Source organism: Penicillium pulvis (genome assembly GCF_028828015.1).
Source record: "Penicillium pulvis strain IBT 33274 chromosome Unknown contig_23_segment0_segment0, whole genome shotgun sequence".
Taxonomy (NCBI): Eukaryota; Fungi; Ascomycota; class Eurotiomycetes; order Eurotiales; family Aspergillaceae; genus Penicillium; species Penicillium pulvis.
In genome coordinates, this window is record NW_026643075.1 from 70977 (window position 1) to 87142 (window position 16166).

The following is a 16166-nucleotide window of genomic DNA, read 5'->3' on the forward strand; positions in this document are numbered from 1 at the left end:
TCTCTTCGACATAATTATCCACTATGAGCGGGTTACAAACTTCTCAGCAGGCTCTGAATGTGGCCAGTCGCGACAAGATTATACTGGAGACCGGGCACCCTTTACCCTAGTTTGGCGCCGACGAGGTGCTGGTGCGGGTGGCTTGTGTCGCACTGAATCTCTATGACGCCAAATCAGCTGACATGACGCATAGGCCCGACGCAACAGTTGGAGTCGACTTTGCCGGCGAGGTCGTTGCCCTGGGCCAGGCAATTGACTCGTTTTCCTCCCCACCTGCCTTGGAAAACCGCGTGTGCGATTGTGTGTTCGGTATCAACCCGGATCAGCGCGATAATGGCGCCTTTGCTGAATACGTCGCTGTGCCCGTGTCGCTGGTTCTCTGTATTCCGGAGTCCATAAATTTTGCCTGGAAGCAGTCGTGGGCCATCATTGGGATGCCTGTGTCCACAGCGGCAACGCGATCGAGAACGGCCTTGTAGCATTTCGGGATCCAGCTTGCTCTCGAAGATATGAGGGCTGTTGAGGTACCAAATACAGGCAGGTCATGATTGTCAGTTGCTTCGTTGAGAGGTTCGAAGGCCTAATATTCAGGGTAGCCCGACTCCTGAATGAATGAGAGCACCGCATCGACAACGTTCATTCAGTGATCAAAGTCCTTCGTCTGATTATAATACCACCCCCATTGCCAGCAGCTCCACCAATTGCCAATCCGTTGATTCCACCAAGCAAGCTATGTACATTGACAATGATATGCATGCCGTATTGCTCGATAGTATATGTCGTAATCTGCGTCAGGGATGGCAGCCTACTTGCCTGAGTAGAGCACAGACCAAGAGTACAAATCCAGGCTGCTTATGTCGTTTTCTATCAATTAATTGAGCCAGTATTAGAAACAGCGGCATTACCTGGACGACAGATAGAGATGGCTGTTGCTTCGGAATACAATATAAAGCGACGCATGCACCTGTCACTTGCGCATTCGAGAGGTCATTCATAGTATACAAATCCTTCCCCTCTCTCGCCAGACTCGATTTGCGGACTGCTCCGACTTTATTGAAGCTATTCTTTTTAGTAATGGTAAACAAAATGACCGTCGAAAATTTCATATACTGCGAATGCGGGCAATCACTTCATGTTCAAGCGCATAACCCCATTCTCTCAGAATACCATAAGAATTCTATCCCTGGCCTAGAAATTACTTCGCTCATTCTCTCACACCAGCATCAAATCTTTGATTCCTGGTTAAGCTCTTTAATCAGCCAATGTCCCATCCAGCCGATATAACGAGCAGTCAGTGCCACATTCTACCATTTCTCGGTAGGCACGGAAACTAGCGAACCCAAACGAGGTCACACTAGCAACTTTGCTTGCCACGACGGTTTCCTTTATCTTCATCACGAAACGAGGACTTTTTCTTATTCATTTATCTACGATTGTACTATAATTCCGCCAAGCACCGCATCAGGGGCTATCAAATTGCAATGAGTATAGCGTTATGCAAGATGACTTTCGAGAAAAGAAGAAGATAAAGAGATGAAGCTGATTTCGAGCAGCCCTGTACTATGCATTCTCACCAGATTGGAAGAGCTTGGGGCCTCTGAAACTTTCGAAGGTACACGATTAAGCAGCGAGCAGATAGGCAAGTAGACCCTGCGTTGGCTGACACGCGAGATTTCTCAAAGTTTCCCTTTTGTGTCTGAGAACACTGACCTACCGATAACTGCTTCCAGGTTTTGAGAAGAAGATGGATCCAAGTCTTGATTGACTACTCCCAATGAACAATTCAAGGAAGACTTAAAAGGAGACAGCAATGAGACAATACAAGTCTCTGACAACCGCTCGGGAATACGACAGAACAGAACAGCTGGAAGTTCATAGATGGGATATAGGAAGTTGAGGAAGATTTGCGTGTGAAGAGCTGCTTATGCGTACTGAAAGAATCGTCGTCCGAATGCTGAATCCGAGAGCTATTGCAGCATAAAAGCATATGTGAGGCGAGTTCGACAAAGCAAAGGCCTTACATATAAGTTCCGGTGTCAAGCAGAAGAATGAGGATCACTTCCTGTTCATTGAACCACCATGTCGCATTCCCGAGCCTTTTCAATCTGGGCAGGATGCCCCCTAAAAAGCCCATACAGAAGGCAACTGTCATCAGGGCTGCTTACGAGCCTAAAGGGGGGAAAAACGGCTCATTGTCAATCATTGATTTTTTCGAGAATTTGATTTCGAAAAGATCAAGAATTTGATTCTCTTGAATAAACATAGTGTCCAAGTGGGTAAAAGAACAGACGACAAACGCGCTTGGCAAGGATGCTCACACAGGCGTCATGTCTGCCAAGGTGTATCGCCGTCCTCTTCAACTTTTCTTTTTCTGTTCTGGGTATTCGATCTTTGAGCACAGATTGCAAGGTTGACTTTGTTCTTGGGCTTCTGTTTTGTATTTGAAAACTCTGATATATCAACTTGACCATGTGATGACTTTATCATAGAACTCTGGCAGTTGTTCTTGCTTTGAGGGACTAGCACTATATCTATTAGTAAATCTGTTTTGAACAATCATTCAATATCACGGCAGCACCCTCCAAGAGCTACTAGGACGTACCTTCTTTGAGTCTATCTGCTCTGCCAGTTTTGAGTCTGTCGCTACTCCACTGAGCACAAGCGTCTAATTCACTACTGGCAGACTGAACACTGGACGGTTTCGCACCAAGAGGTGAAAGACGGGCCATTTTCTTTGCTGTTGATCGGGAAGGCTTTTGACATTATGCCAGAGCTCTGGCGTAATCACCGTGTCTGCATCAGGACCAGATTGCTCTGTTTTGTCATCCGCGATCAGGATAAGCGCGTGTCAAATTCAGAAGACCAGGCCATCAAGCAAATCTGCTAAAGTTTCTGGTCACAAAATGAACTTGAACTTGACATTTGGGAGGGACGAGCAGATGTGTTCTTGAACCTTTAGATCTGGATGACAATCTATCCACCGAGGCAAACAGACAAAGTTTGCTCAAGCTTTGCCAAAGACAACGGTTTCGACAGAAAGATGTCAGTCCCTGCCTCTAGGAACTGGGCTTGAGCTTCTGGCCCAGCAGCTGCAGTAACAGCAATGATTGTCTGTCGTCCAACGAGACGGCCAACAGCTTCCAACCCACGTATCTCCCTCGTGGCAGTAATTCCGTCTTTTCGGGGCATCGATTGATCCATTAGTATCGCATCTATAGTCCGAGAATACTTCATGACAATGTCAACCGCCTCCTGGCCATCCTCTGCTAAAAGCACGTCGTAGTTGAGCATCTTCAACATTTTTGCGCCAAGTTGTTGATTTATCTGAGTCACTATTAGTATGGGAAATGTGTCAGTAAAATGGAGGCTGCTGAAATACCTTGTTGTCTTCGACCAGTAATATTGTCCTTTTCCCTGCTCTTGGAGTCTGTTTCCGGCTTTCGTTTGCCGAAATGCGCATTTTTCCACTTGTTGAGCTAGCAGCAAATGTTGCAAATGTTGCTGAACCGGCTTTGACGCCGCTGCCTAGTTCTTGTGTACCTTTGGTCTCTCGTATATCCAACACCGTCTGCACTATGTCATGCCATATAAGGGGCTTCCGAATGGGTAGTACGTTCGTTGGAGGCGTGGTCCCCAGGACCTCCTCTAACAAGGCTTGGTCTCTATATGGAATGAGTAACATGTTTTGTTGTTGCCTTATCATATGGCTGTAAAAATCGTGGCGCTTCTGCAAGACCATTAGGTCTGCCCAAATGATAATGCCGTTATCACTCGTAATGTCCATGACTCCTTCTGTGGCGCAGACCTCCGCCCCAAACAATTTCCAAGCGGCTATGAAGCCCTCAACAGCACGATTTTTGCCATCGTGCAGGATAAGAACTCGCACTCCCTGTAGTGGATTAAGTGGCAGATGGTACGAGAAGGATACCGGGTCGGCGATGGGAATTGCCAGAGAGAAAACGCTGCCACTGTTTGCGACTCCAACACCCGGATCCTGTTGATACTTACTTTCAAAAGTAATGCTACCTTGCATCCTTTCTGAGAGTCGTTTGACAATGCTAAGGCCAAGTCCAGTCCCGCGTTCTGCTCCTCGGGCCTGAACTTGCTTGTAAGGTTCGAAAAGCTGTGGCTGAAAAGATTTTGGTATGCCGCAGCCAGAGTCTTCCACAGTCACGTGGAGGACGCCCTTTGTTAGACGGATAAGTAGCATCACGTATCCACATGCAGTAAATTTGAGGGAGTTCGAGAGCAAGTTCATCAAAATGCGCTGCACATATGTCTCGTCGATGACGACAGACATCGGCACTTCAGGTGCAACGAGAACAATTAGCTCCGTCTCTGCGCTATCTTCGTTTTTCGGGAGGACGTGGACAACCGATTCACAGGCAATTCGGATGTCGACTGCAACGGGGCGGCAGATGGCCTCGCCACTTTCGAGTCGGGACCAGTCTAGGACGTTGCTTGTGACTATAATCAAAATGAGCACTCTACCCGAAGACTAAGACATCAAGAAACTGACTCATCGCCAGTGATCTAGTTGCAAGTTGAATAGCATGCAAAAGTCGTCGATCCTCCTCTGATAGTTCCGATTGCGCAAGAAGGTCGGCGTAACCTTGTAGTTGATGTAAAGGAGTTCGAATTTCGTGAGATGCGGAGGCTATGAATTGACCTTTCGCCGCGGCAGCTGATTCCGCGTTCTCCTTCTGCGTGATTGCAGCCCATAGCCGTCTTCTCGTGTAAAGAACGTCAGTCAACTTATCTCGAGCAACAGTTGCAGAATGTGCTAATAGGCCAGTAGAAGCTAAGCAGGTGAGAAGTGCGACACTAGCAATTGTGACCGGTAACTCGATAGGGTAGCTAGTGCTCGATGCTGGTGCTTCCGTAGACCAGAAAGAACATGCGTACATGCCTGCTAATGCGGTTAGTTTACTTCAATTGTTTCGTAGCCTGCAAACCAACCTGAGATATGCACTGCAGCAACACCTGTGGCTGCTACGACTGAAAACACGACCTGTTGTTTGATGTTGACCTCCATACCAGCCATTAGGATGACACCGACACAACATACAGACCAGCTGATCAAAGCACACAACATGACACGTAGCGGATCGAGGCTCACGAAACCACCGGGTATGTCCATTGCCTTCACGCCCATGAAATGCATATTCGTGAGCGCGATTGACCATATGAAGCCCTTGACAATATTGGCGAATGTCAGACCATTGATTAGCGCGTTAGCAGTGATGAGCAGCATGCCGAGCGTCGGGGCAGAACGTGCAGAAACTAAGTTCTCTCTTTGCCTTCTAGTACGTAAAGTGCCGGTATCATCTGGATTGTCATATAGCAATGACTGAGATTGTGGCACAGCCGTCAAAGAGGTATTGTTGCTATGCAAACTGTAGCTGTTATTTGGATCGAGAAGGCGACGTTCCAATTCCAAGCTTGCGCCTGTGCTGGACGTACCATCGTGAATGTTGCCATCTCCCGTCCAATCCGACGGCCCACTGTCGGTTGTAAAGACCCGAGTCCGACCCCGTGAGAGCTCAAGAGACGACCGAAAGGGACGCTCCAGGCTTTCTCGACGGCCTAATTCGGGACCTAGATGGTGGTCGACAGCGGTCACAGGGCCTTCAACGTCAAAGTGCTTTTGAACCCATCGTCGCTGGTATTTCTGGACAAGGTGTGTAGATAGTGCGCCGAAAGTGAAAAATACCGCAAGAACAGCGCTGAGTATTGTCAGAAAGGGGTTAAGGCCGATGGCTACATCGAATTCGCAGCTCAGTATGCCAAGAAAATGCAAGCACCAGACGCCGCAGAACCCAAATGTCAAGCAGCCCAAGACAGTCCAGATGAAAACACTAGAAAAAGTGCGCGCATTGCGCGCTTGACTCATGAGCTGAGTCGATGTTAGTGCACCTAGAAGCGAGACGGTCAATGCGGCAGCGACCATCGTTGGGTTGTAGTGGCAAACGAGATTCCGTGGCACCGCCATGGCTATCGCTGCTATGTTTCGTAAGTCTGTCGAGTAAATGCGCCGGTAGGATTTTGTTTCTAATGGTTTATCTTGCAATACGACGCGCTATGTGGAGTACGGGTCACCAAATGGACTTTTCGAGGACGCGACCTTGAGTACACCAACAACCGTAACGAATGCAGGCGCGACGAGCGATCGGTTCGCACAAATCGACCTGGCCTTCCTTGTTGTGTTGGACCAAAGCGAGTGGCAGAATGAGAAAGCACTTGTAATTGTCAAAGCAAAGGTCCTTTCTCCAGACGCCCGCCGGCCAGATCATTAGTAAGCAATATTGAGGCCCCTTGAGTCCACGAAGTTCAGGTTTAAAAAAGTTATTAACTCGTGGCTATAGTGAAACTGGGTCCCTTGAGAAAACGATGAACCAAGCCGTGACAATTAAATTGGGCGTTTGTCACATCTATGGTGGTCCAAAATTCCAAGTCCTCAAAATGTACAATTAACAAGCTTTCAATTGAATTTCCCGCTCTTTAGCCTCTTGTCGAATGCTGGTTCTTTCGCCAATTTGTTGAAGCTTTGCAGACACAGAGACAGTCAAATTCATTTTGACCGCCCTGCTCTTGCGACTCGATCGCCCTAAATCTCATACCGTTTGCTCAAAACTCGAGAATCACGGAGAGAGGCCTCGGCCCCTTTACCAAACCGTCCCGAACGGCAGATCATGTGTCTTGGATTTTAAAACAGGTTGTCAGCCCCTTTCCAACGTTACAGGCAAGATGAGAGTTTTTTTGCCGCGAATGCAGAGAGGGGCATTTCCACACAGCAAAGAATGGCATGCGTCATCGCCGACTCTACAATATTGTTTTTCCCTAAAGCAGATGGAATGACTCTGCGATCGAAGAATTTCATACCGCCGAATGCTCGCCTACAGACCGTTGGCCCAATCCTCGATCGGGAGAATCTCGATCGTCCCATTCGACCTTAGTCCCCAGATGTCGGAAAGACGTTCCATCCCATATTAGAATCCGACTAACCATCGGCAATTCCAATGAAGCCGCCTGACTTTACAGAGCAATATTTACGGGCTTTCCTTACCGAGCAGGAAAGACTCAGGCTTCCAGTGCTTTGGTATTACACTCGCGATATCTTCCAAGAAGATGACTTCCTCGCCAGCCTCCACGAACAGGCATAGTCGGCCATGGAATTAACAGGATGGGAGTTTGCAGTCGCTGAATTCCTCGATGTTAATGTCTATCATCGCTTGGCCACCGTAGGACTTCCACTAGGCATTTTACCGCGCGGTGAAATAATTCGCGCTCTTGCGATCACTCAACCTCCCTGTACAAGTTGCGAGCTTTATAGCTAGGCCTGTCTGAGACGCTAAGTCGTCATTCTCAGAGCGTATTTCTTCCCAAGATGGTCGAAGACTGGAAATTTCAGTCATGCCCTATCCTATGGCGGCAGGTCTATCTTATCCATGGGGGTAATGATCCAGCATGGGATATTGTGCAAGGACTGGGCCTTGAATGGTCCAAAGGAAGAGTTCCTTCGTCAGATAGACGGTATATCTAGGCAGAATGGAATGCGTCTTCAACGGCTGCATCTTCCATTACAGCAAGCGTTGAAGGTTGGGAGCTTTGTCCAGATCAAGGTCAAGAGCGGTTATGGGTCCGGTACTGCAATCAATCTTTAGTTATTACAGTCACTGACTGTGAATGACAATTAGTTTGATACTGCTGGAGACTAATACCAGATATTGAAGCATAATGCATACTTAACAACCAGCCAATAGCTAATTTGTTTCAACTTAATATTGAATTCATAAGTCAATTCACCCGATATTGAGACAAGAATGACTTCCAAGGTCGGACCTTCCATGGAAATTTGAATGGTATCAAGAAGCATGTAAAACGGCGATTCAGCCAAAGCAAACCACCACATAGAGAGTTAAGCAAGATCAAAATAAGGCTCAAAATTTCAAGCGGGCTGACACAGGACTGAGGTCAAGCCAGTGCCCCCTCCTCGATACCCTCGTTTCCACTAGGAAGAGCGACGGAGTGTCGGCGTTTGTCATTACCACCCTTGACCCGTCCAAGTCCGAATACCTGACCCACTTCCCTCCAAAAGCCTATCGGGGAGTCCATGAAACTGGCTTCATACGCATCGATCAAAGGTCGTTCCCACACCAGATCAACCTCGCGAGATCTGACGAACTTGGTCCGTTTGAAAATTTTCCATAGGACGAAGAGACAGGGAATCACGATTTGCATGGTGTAATTGGCCCAGAAGTTGGACACCGACCAAGGCTTAAACGCGGGATAGCCGTAGAAGATGGTGACGAGTACCATCCAGACCAGTGCCAAGTAGGCGGAGTATGGCTGGAAGCGTCCGAAGTATGCAAAACTTCTGCGGTCCACGCCCTGTACTTTACAGGCGCGGTGATAGCAGATGAAGGTAATACAGATAGTGATGTAGTTGATAAGTCCTGATTCTTTATTAGCGCTAATTTTTTGCATATCCTCGGCGTGAGTTCCTACCTCCAGCAGTGACAAGTTCAGCAAACCAGGTAATCACAGTGGCAGAGCTGCTGGAACATTGCAAGAAAGACAGCAATGGGAAGATCATCACAATGACGAAGCAGTAGATCGGAACACCCTTGCGTGTGGTGTATGTAAGAAACCTAGGAGCTCGGCCCTCGAGCGCCAAACTGTAGAGGGTACGGATAGCGCAGTAAGTGTACGTATTGCCCGCGGAAAATATAGAGGTCAAAAGGAGACTGCACGGGGTTAGTACTCAGCAACTCTTGGGGTTTAGCAATACTGACGCGTTGATAATTGAAGGAAAAATTGTAATCCCGAGGTTTCGCATGCCAATAACATATGGCGACGCCGCAGCAGTTGAACCAGATGTCGTACCGGCAACGACGGCCGTCAATGCCGGATCTCTGCAAGAACAGACGATACCAACGGCAAGGGCACCACCCATGAAGAAGAGACCAAAGCGAAGGTAGACTGTCTTAAAAGCTGCTTTGATATAAAGCCGGGGGCGCTTGGCTTCGGCTGCCACCATCGAGATATACTCGGGACCAACCACGGCAAAAGAGGCGGACCAGAGAGATCCTAAGAACCCTTCAAAACGACCCAGCGTACCAACATCCAGATACTCCATGAAAGAGCCAGGATTGTTCCAGTACCGGAAGCCGTACGCATCATGGGCTGGGTTTCCACCAACCATTGTGATGAAGGTGAAGAAGAATAGTGCAAAGATCAAGATCACCTATGGGTTATCAGTCAGTGGGAAGATCTCTTTCAAGCAAACAAAGAGAGCACTTGCCTTGCCCCCCGAAAGCCAAAATTCAGCTTCACCGTAAGCTTTGACAGCCAAGACATTGAGGGCACTGGTCAAAGGGTCAGCATTGAGATACTAGAAAATCCAACATCGAGAATCACTTACCCATAACAGATGATGATCGCTGCACAGATACCGGCTACAGGGCCAGGCTCTGTGACCTTGTCAGACCAAAAAGACACGACCAGAGTAAAAGCCGAAATTTCGAATGGAATCAAAAGAGCCTCATAAAAGCTACAGCCATGTTAGTTAGGTCAACGGCCATGCAGTGCGGAACAAAAAAGAAGTCGAACAAGAAATTCCAGCCAACCATAAAACCGAGCGCATCATCGACCCATTTTCCTGCCAAGCGAATGAAACCACCACTAACGGGGAAGGTAGTGGTCATTTCGGCTAGGCAGTTGTTTACCATGGCCAAGAAGATACACTGCACGCTGAAGGCAATGAATAAACTACCGGGACCACCATGGTACAAGCCCGTTCCGATACTCACGAACAGGGCCGTTCCGATCGAACCTCCGATAGCAATTAGTTGAATTTGGCGATTACCCAGGTGACGTTGGAGATTGTCGACGTTATCGGCCATCAATCCTTCCTGGACATCCTGGTGACCCTCGGTCACCTTCAAACCTAATGTGTCCAACACACCATGACTATGGCTGGACGGCTTATCTTCTTTAAATGCCATCTTGTGTCATTCCAGTTCGCAGAGGGGCAGAGTGTTGATATGGGCAAGTTGCGTTCGAGATGATGAAGACGATCTATCGTACGGAATCTGGGCGCATGGGAGTATCGCGTGTAGGGCTGGACAATGGAGGTTGGCGTATGGGCATGGGCAATGCTGCAGGGGCGCAAATGTCGCGTTGCGGGGTGCTGCAATGGGTGCAAATCTGGGGTATATGTGACACGGGTTTCAGGGCAATGGAGATGGGAATGTCGGTCTAGAATTGAAGGGCCGGCAATTAACGTGCTTCGTCCACAGGAAAAGAAATCAATCAAAAATTGGAAATTCGGTCGAATCAAGTAGAGGGAGGAGACCAATGGAAGGCTGGTGCAGGAGAGTTAAAAGAGAAGTTTAAAAAAAAAAAATAGAAAGTGGGTAGAGCGAGAGAACGCATGACATCCGGAGTAACGCTATGAACCGTGGACGAGTCCCACGCGAATGCGGCCGTACGGGATAATGCTGCGGGGCACAATCCAGATTGCGTGCGCGATAGGAATGCGACACAGAGCCACGTTTTTTATCGCGAATTTGCATTCCTATTGGACGATTTCCGGAACGGCAACATGCCAAGACTACTGTATGCACTACTCCGTACTAGCTTCCTCTTTAGAACACGAGCGTTATCATGGTAACGAATCGCGGCAAAGACGTCAGGGGGCTTAGGGGCTTGACGAGGCTTGACGGGGCTGAAAAAATTGAACAAATCAAAGATCGAGGATCTTAACGCTAACAAAGCCCATTTCCAGGATTTGCCTCGTGGCGTACGTTGGGGCACCCGTATATGTACCACTTACAGAAGGGATCGACATGGGACTTGAGCAAAAAGCAAAGGCAAAAGCAAATTCTGCAATCAGCTTGGGAATACAGTACTCAATTCCTACATTATATCACTGATTACTGAATCTTCTCCGTTGTACGGAGAACTTCGTAGTGCAGCCTTATGGCCCTAACCTGTATTGGGAAATCCGGTCCTTATTCCCTAGGGCTTTGGGGGCTAAAATCCTGCGCTTTTTCCTGGTCTTTTTCACCTCAAATGGACTAGGTTGACACTAAGCGAGTCCAGATTGACCGTGCATCGAGCTAAGATATCCATATCTTACCATGAATTGATTGCTCGTCCCACATTGCCACTTTTTCACTATCTAAACCAAAAACCAAGACCTAATCTCGAATTTAATTGTCTATTACGGCAAGATCTCCCGAGATTGATTTAATCGCCAGATCCGATCGAGGTCCGATGTCGCTGAGCCTGTTTCACCAGACTCGTCCGGTCGGCAATCGGACTGTTAGCGCGACCCCATCACTGATGGGATCTTCGAGATAGGGGGGAAAGAAAAGAAAGAAGAAAAAAAAAAGTCTCATTCTCTTCGGCCTCATATTGATTACATTCATGGATATTTGCCGTACATATGCTTGGTACCTGGTGGTTGACGACCACGGGAACCGACGTTTTTTAATATCACGCAAAACCTTCCCTAAACGCATGTTCTTCATATATTTCCAACTAGACACACATCTGAGAAGGCACCAGAGGAAATACCAAACATGGATAGCCGTCTATTGAAGAGACGGAGATCTAATTAACGACTCACGGAGTAGTCAATCTAAGATATGTGACTAGTAGCCTTAATTCCTTAGGTTAAGGCAGCCACGTCTACGCTCAGTAGTTAAATCATGCAGCACAAATGAGAGCCCCTGACTAACCCCTAACTGTTCTAACCCTCCACGAAGATTGTGGGAAAGAAGCCCGCATATTCTCCATTTGCACTCACAATGCAGCGCCACTCGTCTCTGTTGGAGAGTCTCGCTATGCGGGTATCGAGTGCTTTGTTTCCTAGTGGGATAGTCTTCGCCCATTCAAGATGAAATTGCGATAAAGGATTACCCGTGGTAGTGGAAGGTTTTAATCAAGGTCGAGAGTATTAGATATAGGTGACACAGCCGCGCCTAGTCGAGGAATGACTGTTTTCTTGTGATGTCTGTCTCCATCATGATTGACGAGAAGATAACGCCTCGGCCATCAATCGATTTAGAATCGCATGCACCGGCTCACTCAAGATCATGCCAGAGATAATCACAGCCGCCCTGGTGAATGCATACTGGTGCTTGCTTCGGTATAGAGCAGTCTCTGAGATACCTTGGCGGGTACAGACTGTAAGCGTGTTAATCTTCACCGCTGACTGTCAGGCGATTATAAGGCGGCGCATCCGGGCCTTGGAAGCCATACCGCAACATGACCATCAGCAACAGGGCTTGAATCAAGGTCATCCGCCCTGGCTTCGTGGAATCACTCAGCCCCCAGTCGCCGGTTGTTTTTGGTCCCTCTGGACGCCATTTGTGTAAAGCGCTGGTGAGGCTCACAGATAGCAGTTGATGAGGCATTGGAGCTGTGACTCTTACAGCCAAACGCGACCGTGGGTATTATTCCCGCCTTGGTTCTCATCAATGCGCTTCATCCTTCCTAGAGGTAGAAGGCCAAAAGATTGTGTATTGATTCAACTCAGTCGCGTCCATTCTCGATGTTCGCGCCGGCTAGTGAGGGGCGCGAGCTGGGGATAGAAGACAAATTAGATTTGACTGGTTTGGTGACTGGAAGTCTGGTACAGTGGACAAGTTCATGGGTTGGCCTCGTATTTGGCCATTGCGCAATTCTGCATTCCTGCAGCTCTGCAACTCAACAGGAATCACCAAGAGATCTATATGAAGCGTGTGTCGACTTGAGGGAATTTTCCATGCGACCGTAGATGTAATTCATAATCAGCGTTGGTGGCAAAAGAGCGTGCTCATTGCCCCCTTGCGTTCTAGTGGGGTCGCGGGCACTAAAACCCCACAACTTGTCATCCCCAGATTTCCACTTTTCAGTGGGCCCGGTCTCCACCTTGAATATGGAAATCTCGAGCAGTCCCCTAAGCTTGATGAAAACCGAAGAAGATTGAGAGAGTGATATTTGAACCTTCTCCAGCACCTGCCTGTCTGTGTTGAAGAATTCCAGGGGTGACCGATGCCCTCATTGGGTCCCCCTTGGGCGCTGATCGTGTGTTATGTACATAGGTGCTGAACCAGGCGCGTCCACTGTCGACCAATCGCAGGAATTGGACAAGTTTCAATGATGTGGGAGGGGGCTAACCTAGACATTCATCATCCCTGATTGTTCCTGCTGCCGTCATGCTTTGTGAATCTAGTCAAGTCGCTGGGGGGAATCGATTCATGAACTTCAGAAGTAGCACTACCTCTCCGGGTCAGTAATTGCTAGAATCTTACTCAGAAACATATTTTACTCTCGCTGGGCATGTAGAGGTCAACCTGGACAGCTCCCTCATGGTGAAACTCAAAGTTCATTGCCACAAGACAAGGATGCCCCGGAAGTGACCCGCCACTGTTAACCCCGCATACTTTGTCAGATGATTGGGTCTATATAAGACTCCTGGGCATTATGGTGCTCTTTCCCATCAACCACTCTCCACTCTACTTTCATCAATCCATCCCTTCTATCATCAAGGACACTATCCACAACCATGTCAGCAGCTGCCGGTCCTATTATGCAACAGCTCGCTGCTCTGCCAGCTCGCTCTCGGCAGGGTTTGAATAACCTGAGACAGAGACTCTTCCAGCAGGGTACACTCCTCCTTGCTTACTCACAGATTTCCCTAGAATCTCAATTTTACTAATAACCTACAGGTGAGAAGCCAAAGAAGGAAGGCCAACTCCTTCGCACCTCGCTGAATGTCCATCGACCTGTCTGGATCACTGCTGGTGGCGGCGCTTACACCAGTCTCGCAGCAGTCTATCTTACTATGCGCTATCTGAAGCATGTTAGATGAGCCTGCAGAGGACTGGCAATCTACATATCCCCACCACATGCGACTCACCGACAACACTTTCGATTCATGATACATATCCCCCCTTGACACCCTTCTACTCCCATCAACTTCTCTCTTTTGACACCGTGCCGGCTATGGACTCTCTCTTGACGGACGCTGAGGCGGGAACTTTCTTTTACTACCAGGATTTGTGGTCGTCGTATTACTGCCATGGAATGGCAAGACAGACCTGGCGTTTGAGGGCTACTTCTACCCTAAATACAACAGCTCTACAAGAACAACTTTTCCCGTAGCACCTTGCACAATCTTCAATACTGTGTAAGGTAGCGCAAGAATGGCATAGAAACCATTTCCGTAGCATTGCTATCCCCAACACTTCCAACGTGTCATCATGACAGATACATTTTGGGCTAAGGAACTTTGTCGCTATTTCGGCCCTTGTGTGCGAGAGCAGATTCAGTATAGATCATGGAGGACCTTGCCCTTATCAACTCACTCCTCAAAATAGCTAGATCCCTGTGAGTGACAAGCGGACGTTTGCTATCCTAGCCTGGCTGCCTTGAGAGGGTCTCCTAACAGAAAGAGCGGTCCTGGATAGCGCAACCATGGCATTGCAAGGTTAGGAAGACAGTCCAGTCTAGACAGCCGCTATTCTCAAAGCGATCCGGTGCAGAACCCGCCCCATCCCTTTCCGGGCTAGCCAGCCGTCATCCAATCACCACACGGCTCTTACTTAGGGAGTCGTCACTGTACTTTGCAGGTGATCTCATGATTCTAAGCGACGCTATAGCCTTGGCAACCCCGCACTCGGTGATCGGGATGATGTTTATCTTTGTATTATAAGGAGAAGTAGGCCGAAAAATGGATCGGAGGACGTCCAGGAATAAGCGAGTCATGATTATCCCATAGTTGTAGAAAGCAATCAGAAAGATGTTGTTTCGCTTCGAGGATCTTCAGTGTTAAGGCGTGAGCATTTGAGCCCTGGTGGTCTAGAATGGCACTCAGCAAGAACGGTGACCTTCAATCCGCGACCTTCATTTCCACCAAATTAGTAGCCTTGAATTATCAGTTACGGAATCCAAGGTTGTTCAACATTATTTCATATACAGACTAATGCGGTGACCATAGCGAGCCCGTTCACTTGAAACTCACCACAATATTTCCCAAGGCAGGTAAGACTATCCAAGTGTACCTGAGTAGGTGCCCCCTAGTCTATCACATTCATTGATTGTGCGCGATGGATAGATAGACCAAACCCCGCTGCACAGATTGCAAACTCAACACTGCGTCCGATGCCTGTCTAGTGACTTTGATGAAACCATCCTCAACCCAGGAAGGCGTGAAATGAGTCTGCAATCTTCTTTCTTCCTGTCGCTGTTTTCCTGTAGATTCGCCAACACTAGTTCCCAGAGTCCACTAGCCCGCTCAGTTCAGAACGAATTGATTCCATCTACACGTACCGGCTTGAGAGTACATATACTACTATTATTATAAATAAGAGCACGTGTTCACTGTAAGGTAACTATTTTCACATCGCAAAGCTGGCCATCCATGATGACAGTTTGTACGTATTGAGGTACCGCTCAATCTGACTTGTTAAAGTGGAGTCAGTTCTTCAGAATCGAGCATTCAAGAGCGACAGTGTCACCTTTTGTCCAATTAACCGTTGATGTGAGTAAATGTGGTCACGGAAGGTACCAGAAGATTAGCCTCAGTGCAGCACTGGGGAGCAGAAGTGCAGGTACTGGCCTCATAGGGGTCGCCTAACAAGATATCAGTCTTGATAACCATGGAAACTTTTCTGTAAACGTAAGACATACATAATAGGCCAACAGAACCAACAATGGCAGAAGCGGCGATACCGAGGTCCTCCAAGATTGGGTCGACGATGTGGTCCAGGGAAGTGGTCAGGGAGCCGCAGCAAAGCAGCGAGCCAACACAGTTGGAGGTCTCGGACTCATTGCTCAAAGGAGCTGCCCTTCAGAGCAGCGGCAGCCTGTTCGACCTATTCTGAAGTGGCGTTAGTACTACACGTAATTGGCGCGACAAGAGCACCCTCAGAGGAAAGTGCAGACACCATGCCAGCACTGGCGGAAAACAGGACGGAAATGATAGTGAAGCGCATTTTGATAGTAGTGCTTGAATTATAGTCGAAAGATGAGAAGATAAATGGAAGAGCTGAGGGCTGTGGCGGTTGGGAGATAATTGGATTCGGATTTGACGTTCATGTTGAAAATTCTTATGCCTTTTATACTCATTAAACTAGCCTTGTAGTATATGGTATAATCACCCTTGTAGTACA

At 48.1% G+C, this 16166-nt stretch overlaps 6 protein-coding genes across 6 annotated transcripts; 2 read left to right on the forward strand and 4 right to left on the reverse strand.

The window, feature by feature from the left end:
• Positions 1–182: 182 nt before the first annotated feature.
• On the forward strand, positions 183–479 carry N7503_004299 (uncharacterized protein; the record flags this gene model as incomplete). Its single annotated transcript, XM_057063846.1, has 1 exon — positions 183–479. One exon carries the CDS (start codon positions 183–185, stop codon positions 477–479), a length of 297 nt encoding a protein of 98 aa, XP_056921589.1.
• Positions 480–2325: 1846 nt separating this feature from the next.
• N7503_004300 (uncharacterized protein) lies at positions 2326–2729 on the reverse strand (the record flags this gene model as incomplete). Its single annotated transcript, XM_057063847.1, has 2 exons — positions 2326–2525; positions 2603–2729. The coding sequence occupies 2 exons, from the start codon at positions 2727–2729 to the stop codon at positions 2326–2328; spliced, it is 327 nt and encodes a 108-aa protein (XP_056921590.1).
• Positions 2730–2973: 244 nt separating this feature from the next.
• On the reverse strand, positions 2974–5950 carry N7503_004301 (hybrid sensor histidine kinase/response regulator; the record flags this gene model as incomplete). The annotated part of the gene is made up of 4 exons (XM_057063848.1): positions 2974–3324; positions 3380–4467; positions 4520–4909; positions 4960–5950. The coding sequence occupies 4 exons, from the start codon at positions 5948–5950 to the stop codon at positions 2974–2976; spliced, it is 2820 nt and encodes a 939-aa protein (XP_056921591.1).
• A 2024-nt stretch (positions 5951–7974) lies between these two features.
• On the reverse strand, positions 7975–10007 carry N7503_004302 (uncharacterized protein; the record flags this gene model as incomplete). Its single annotated transcript, XM_057063849.1, has 6 exons — positions 7975–8456; positions 8509–8747; positions 8796–9247; positions 9305–9368; positions 9425–9553; positions 9613–10007. The coding sequence occupies 6 exons, from the start codon at positions 10005–10007 to the stop codon at positions 7975–7977; spliced, it is 1761 nt and encodes a 586-aa protein (XP_056921592.1).
• A 3551-nt stretch (positions 10008–13558) lies between these two features.
• On the forward strand, positions 13559–13864 carry N7503_004303 (uncharacterized protein; the record flags this gene model as incomplete). The annotated part of the gene is made up of 2 exons (XM_057063850.1): positions 13559–13658; positions 13722–13864. The coding sequence occupies 2 exons, from the start codon at positions 13559–13561 to the stop codon at positions 13862–13864; spliced, it is 243 nt and encodes an 80-aa protein (XP_056921593.1).
• A 1659-nt stretch (positions 13865–15523) lies between these two features.
• Positions 15524–15989, reverse strand: N7503_004304 (hydrophobin family protein; the record flags this gene model as incomplete). Its single annotated transcript, XM_057063851.1, has 3 exons — positions 15524–15627; positions 15685–15842; positions 15898–15989. The coding sequence occupies 3 exons, from the start codon at positions 15987–15989 to the stop codon at positions 15524–15526; spliced, it is 354 nt and encodes a 117-aa protein (XP_056921594.1).
• Positions 15990–16166: the final 177 nt, after the last annotated feature.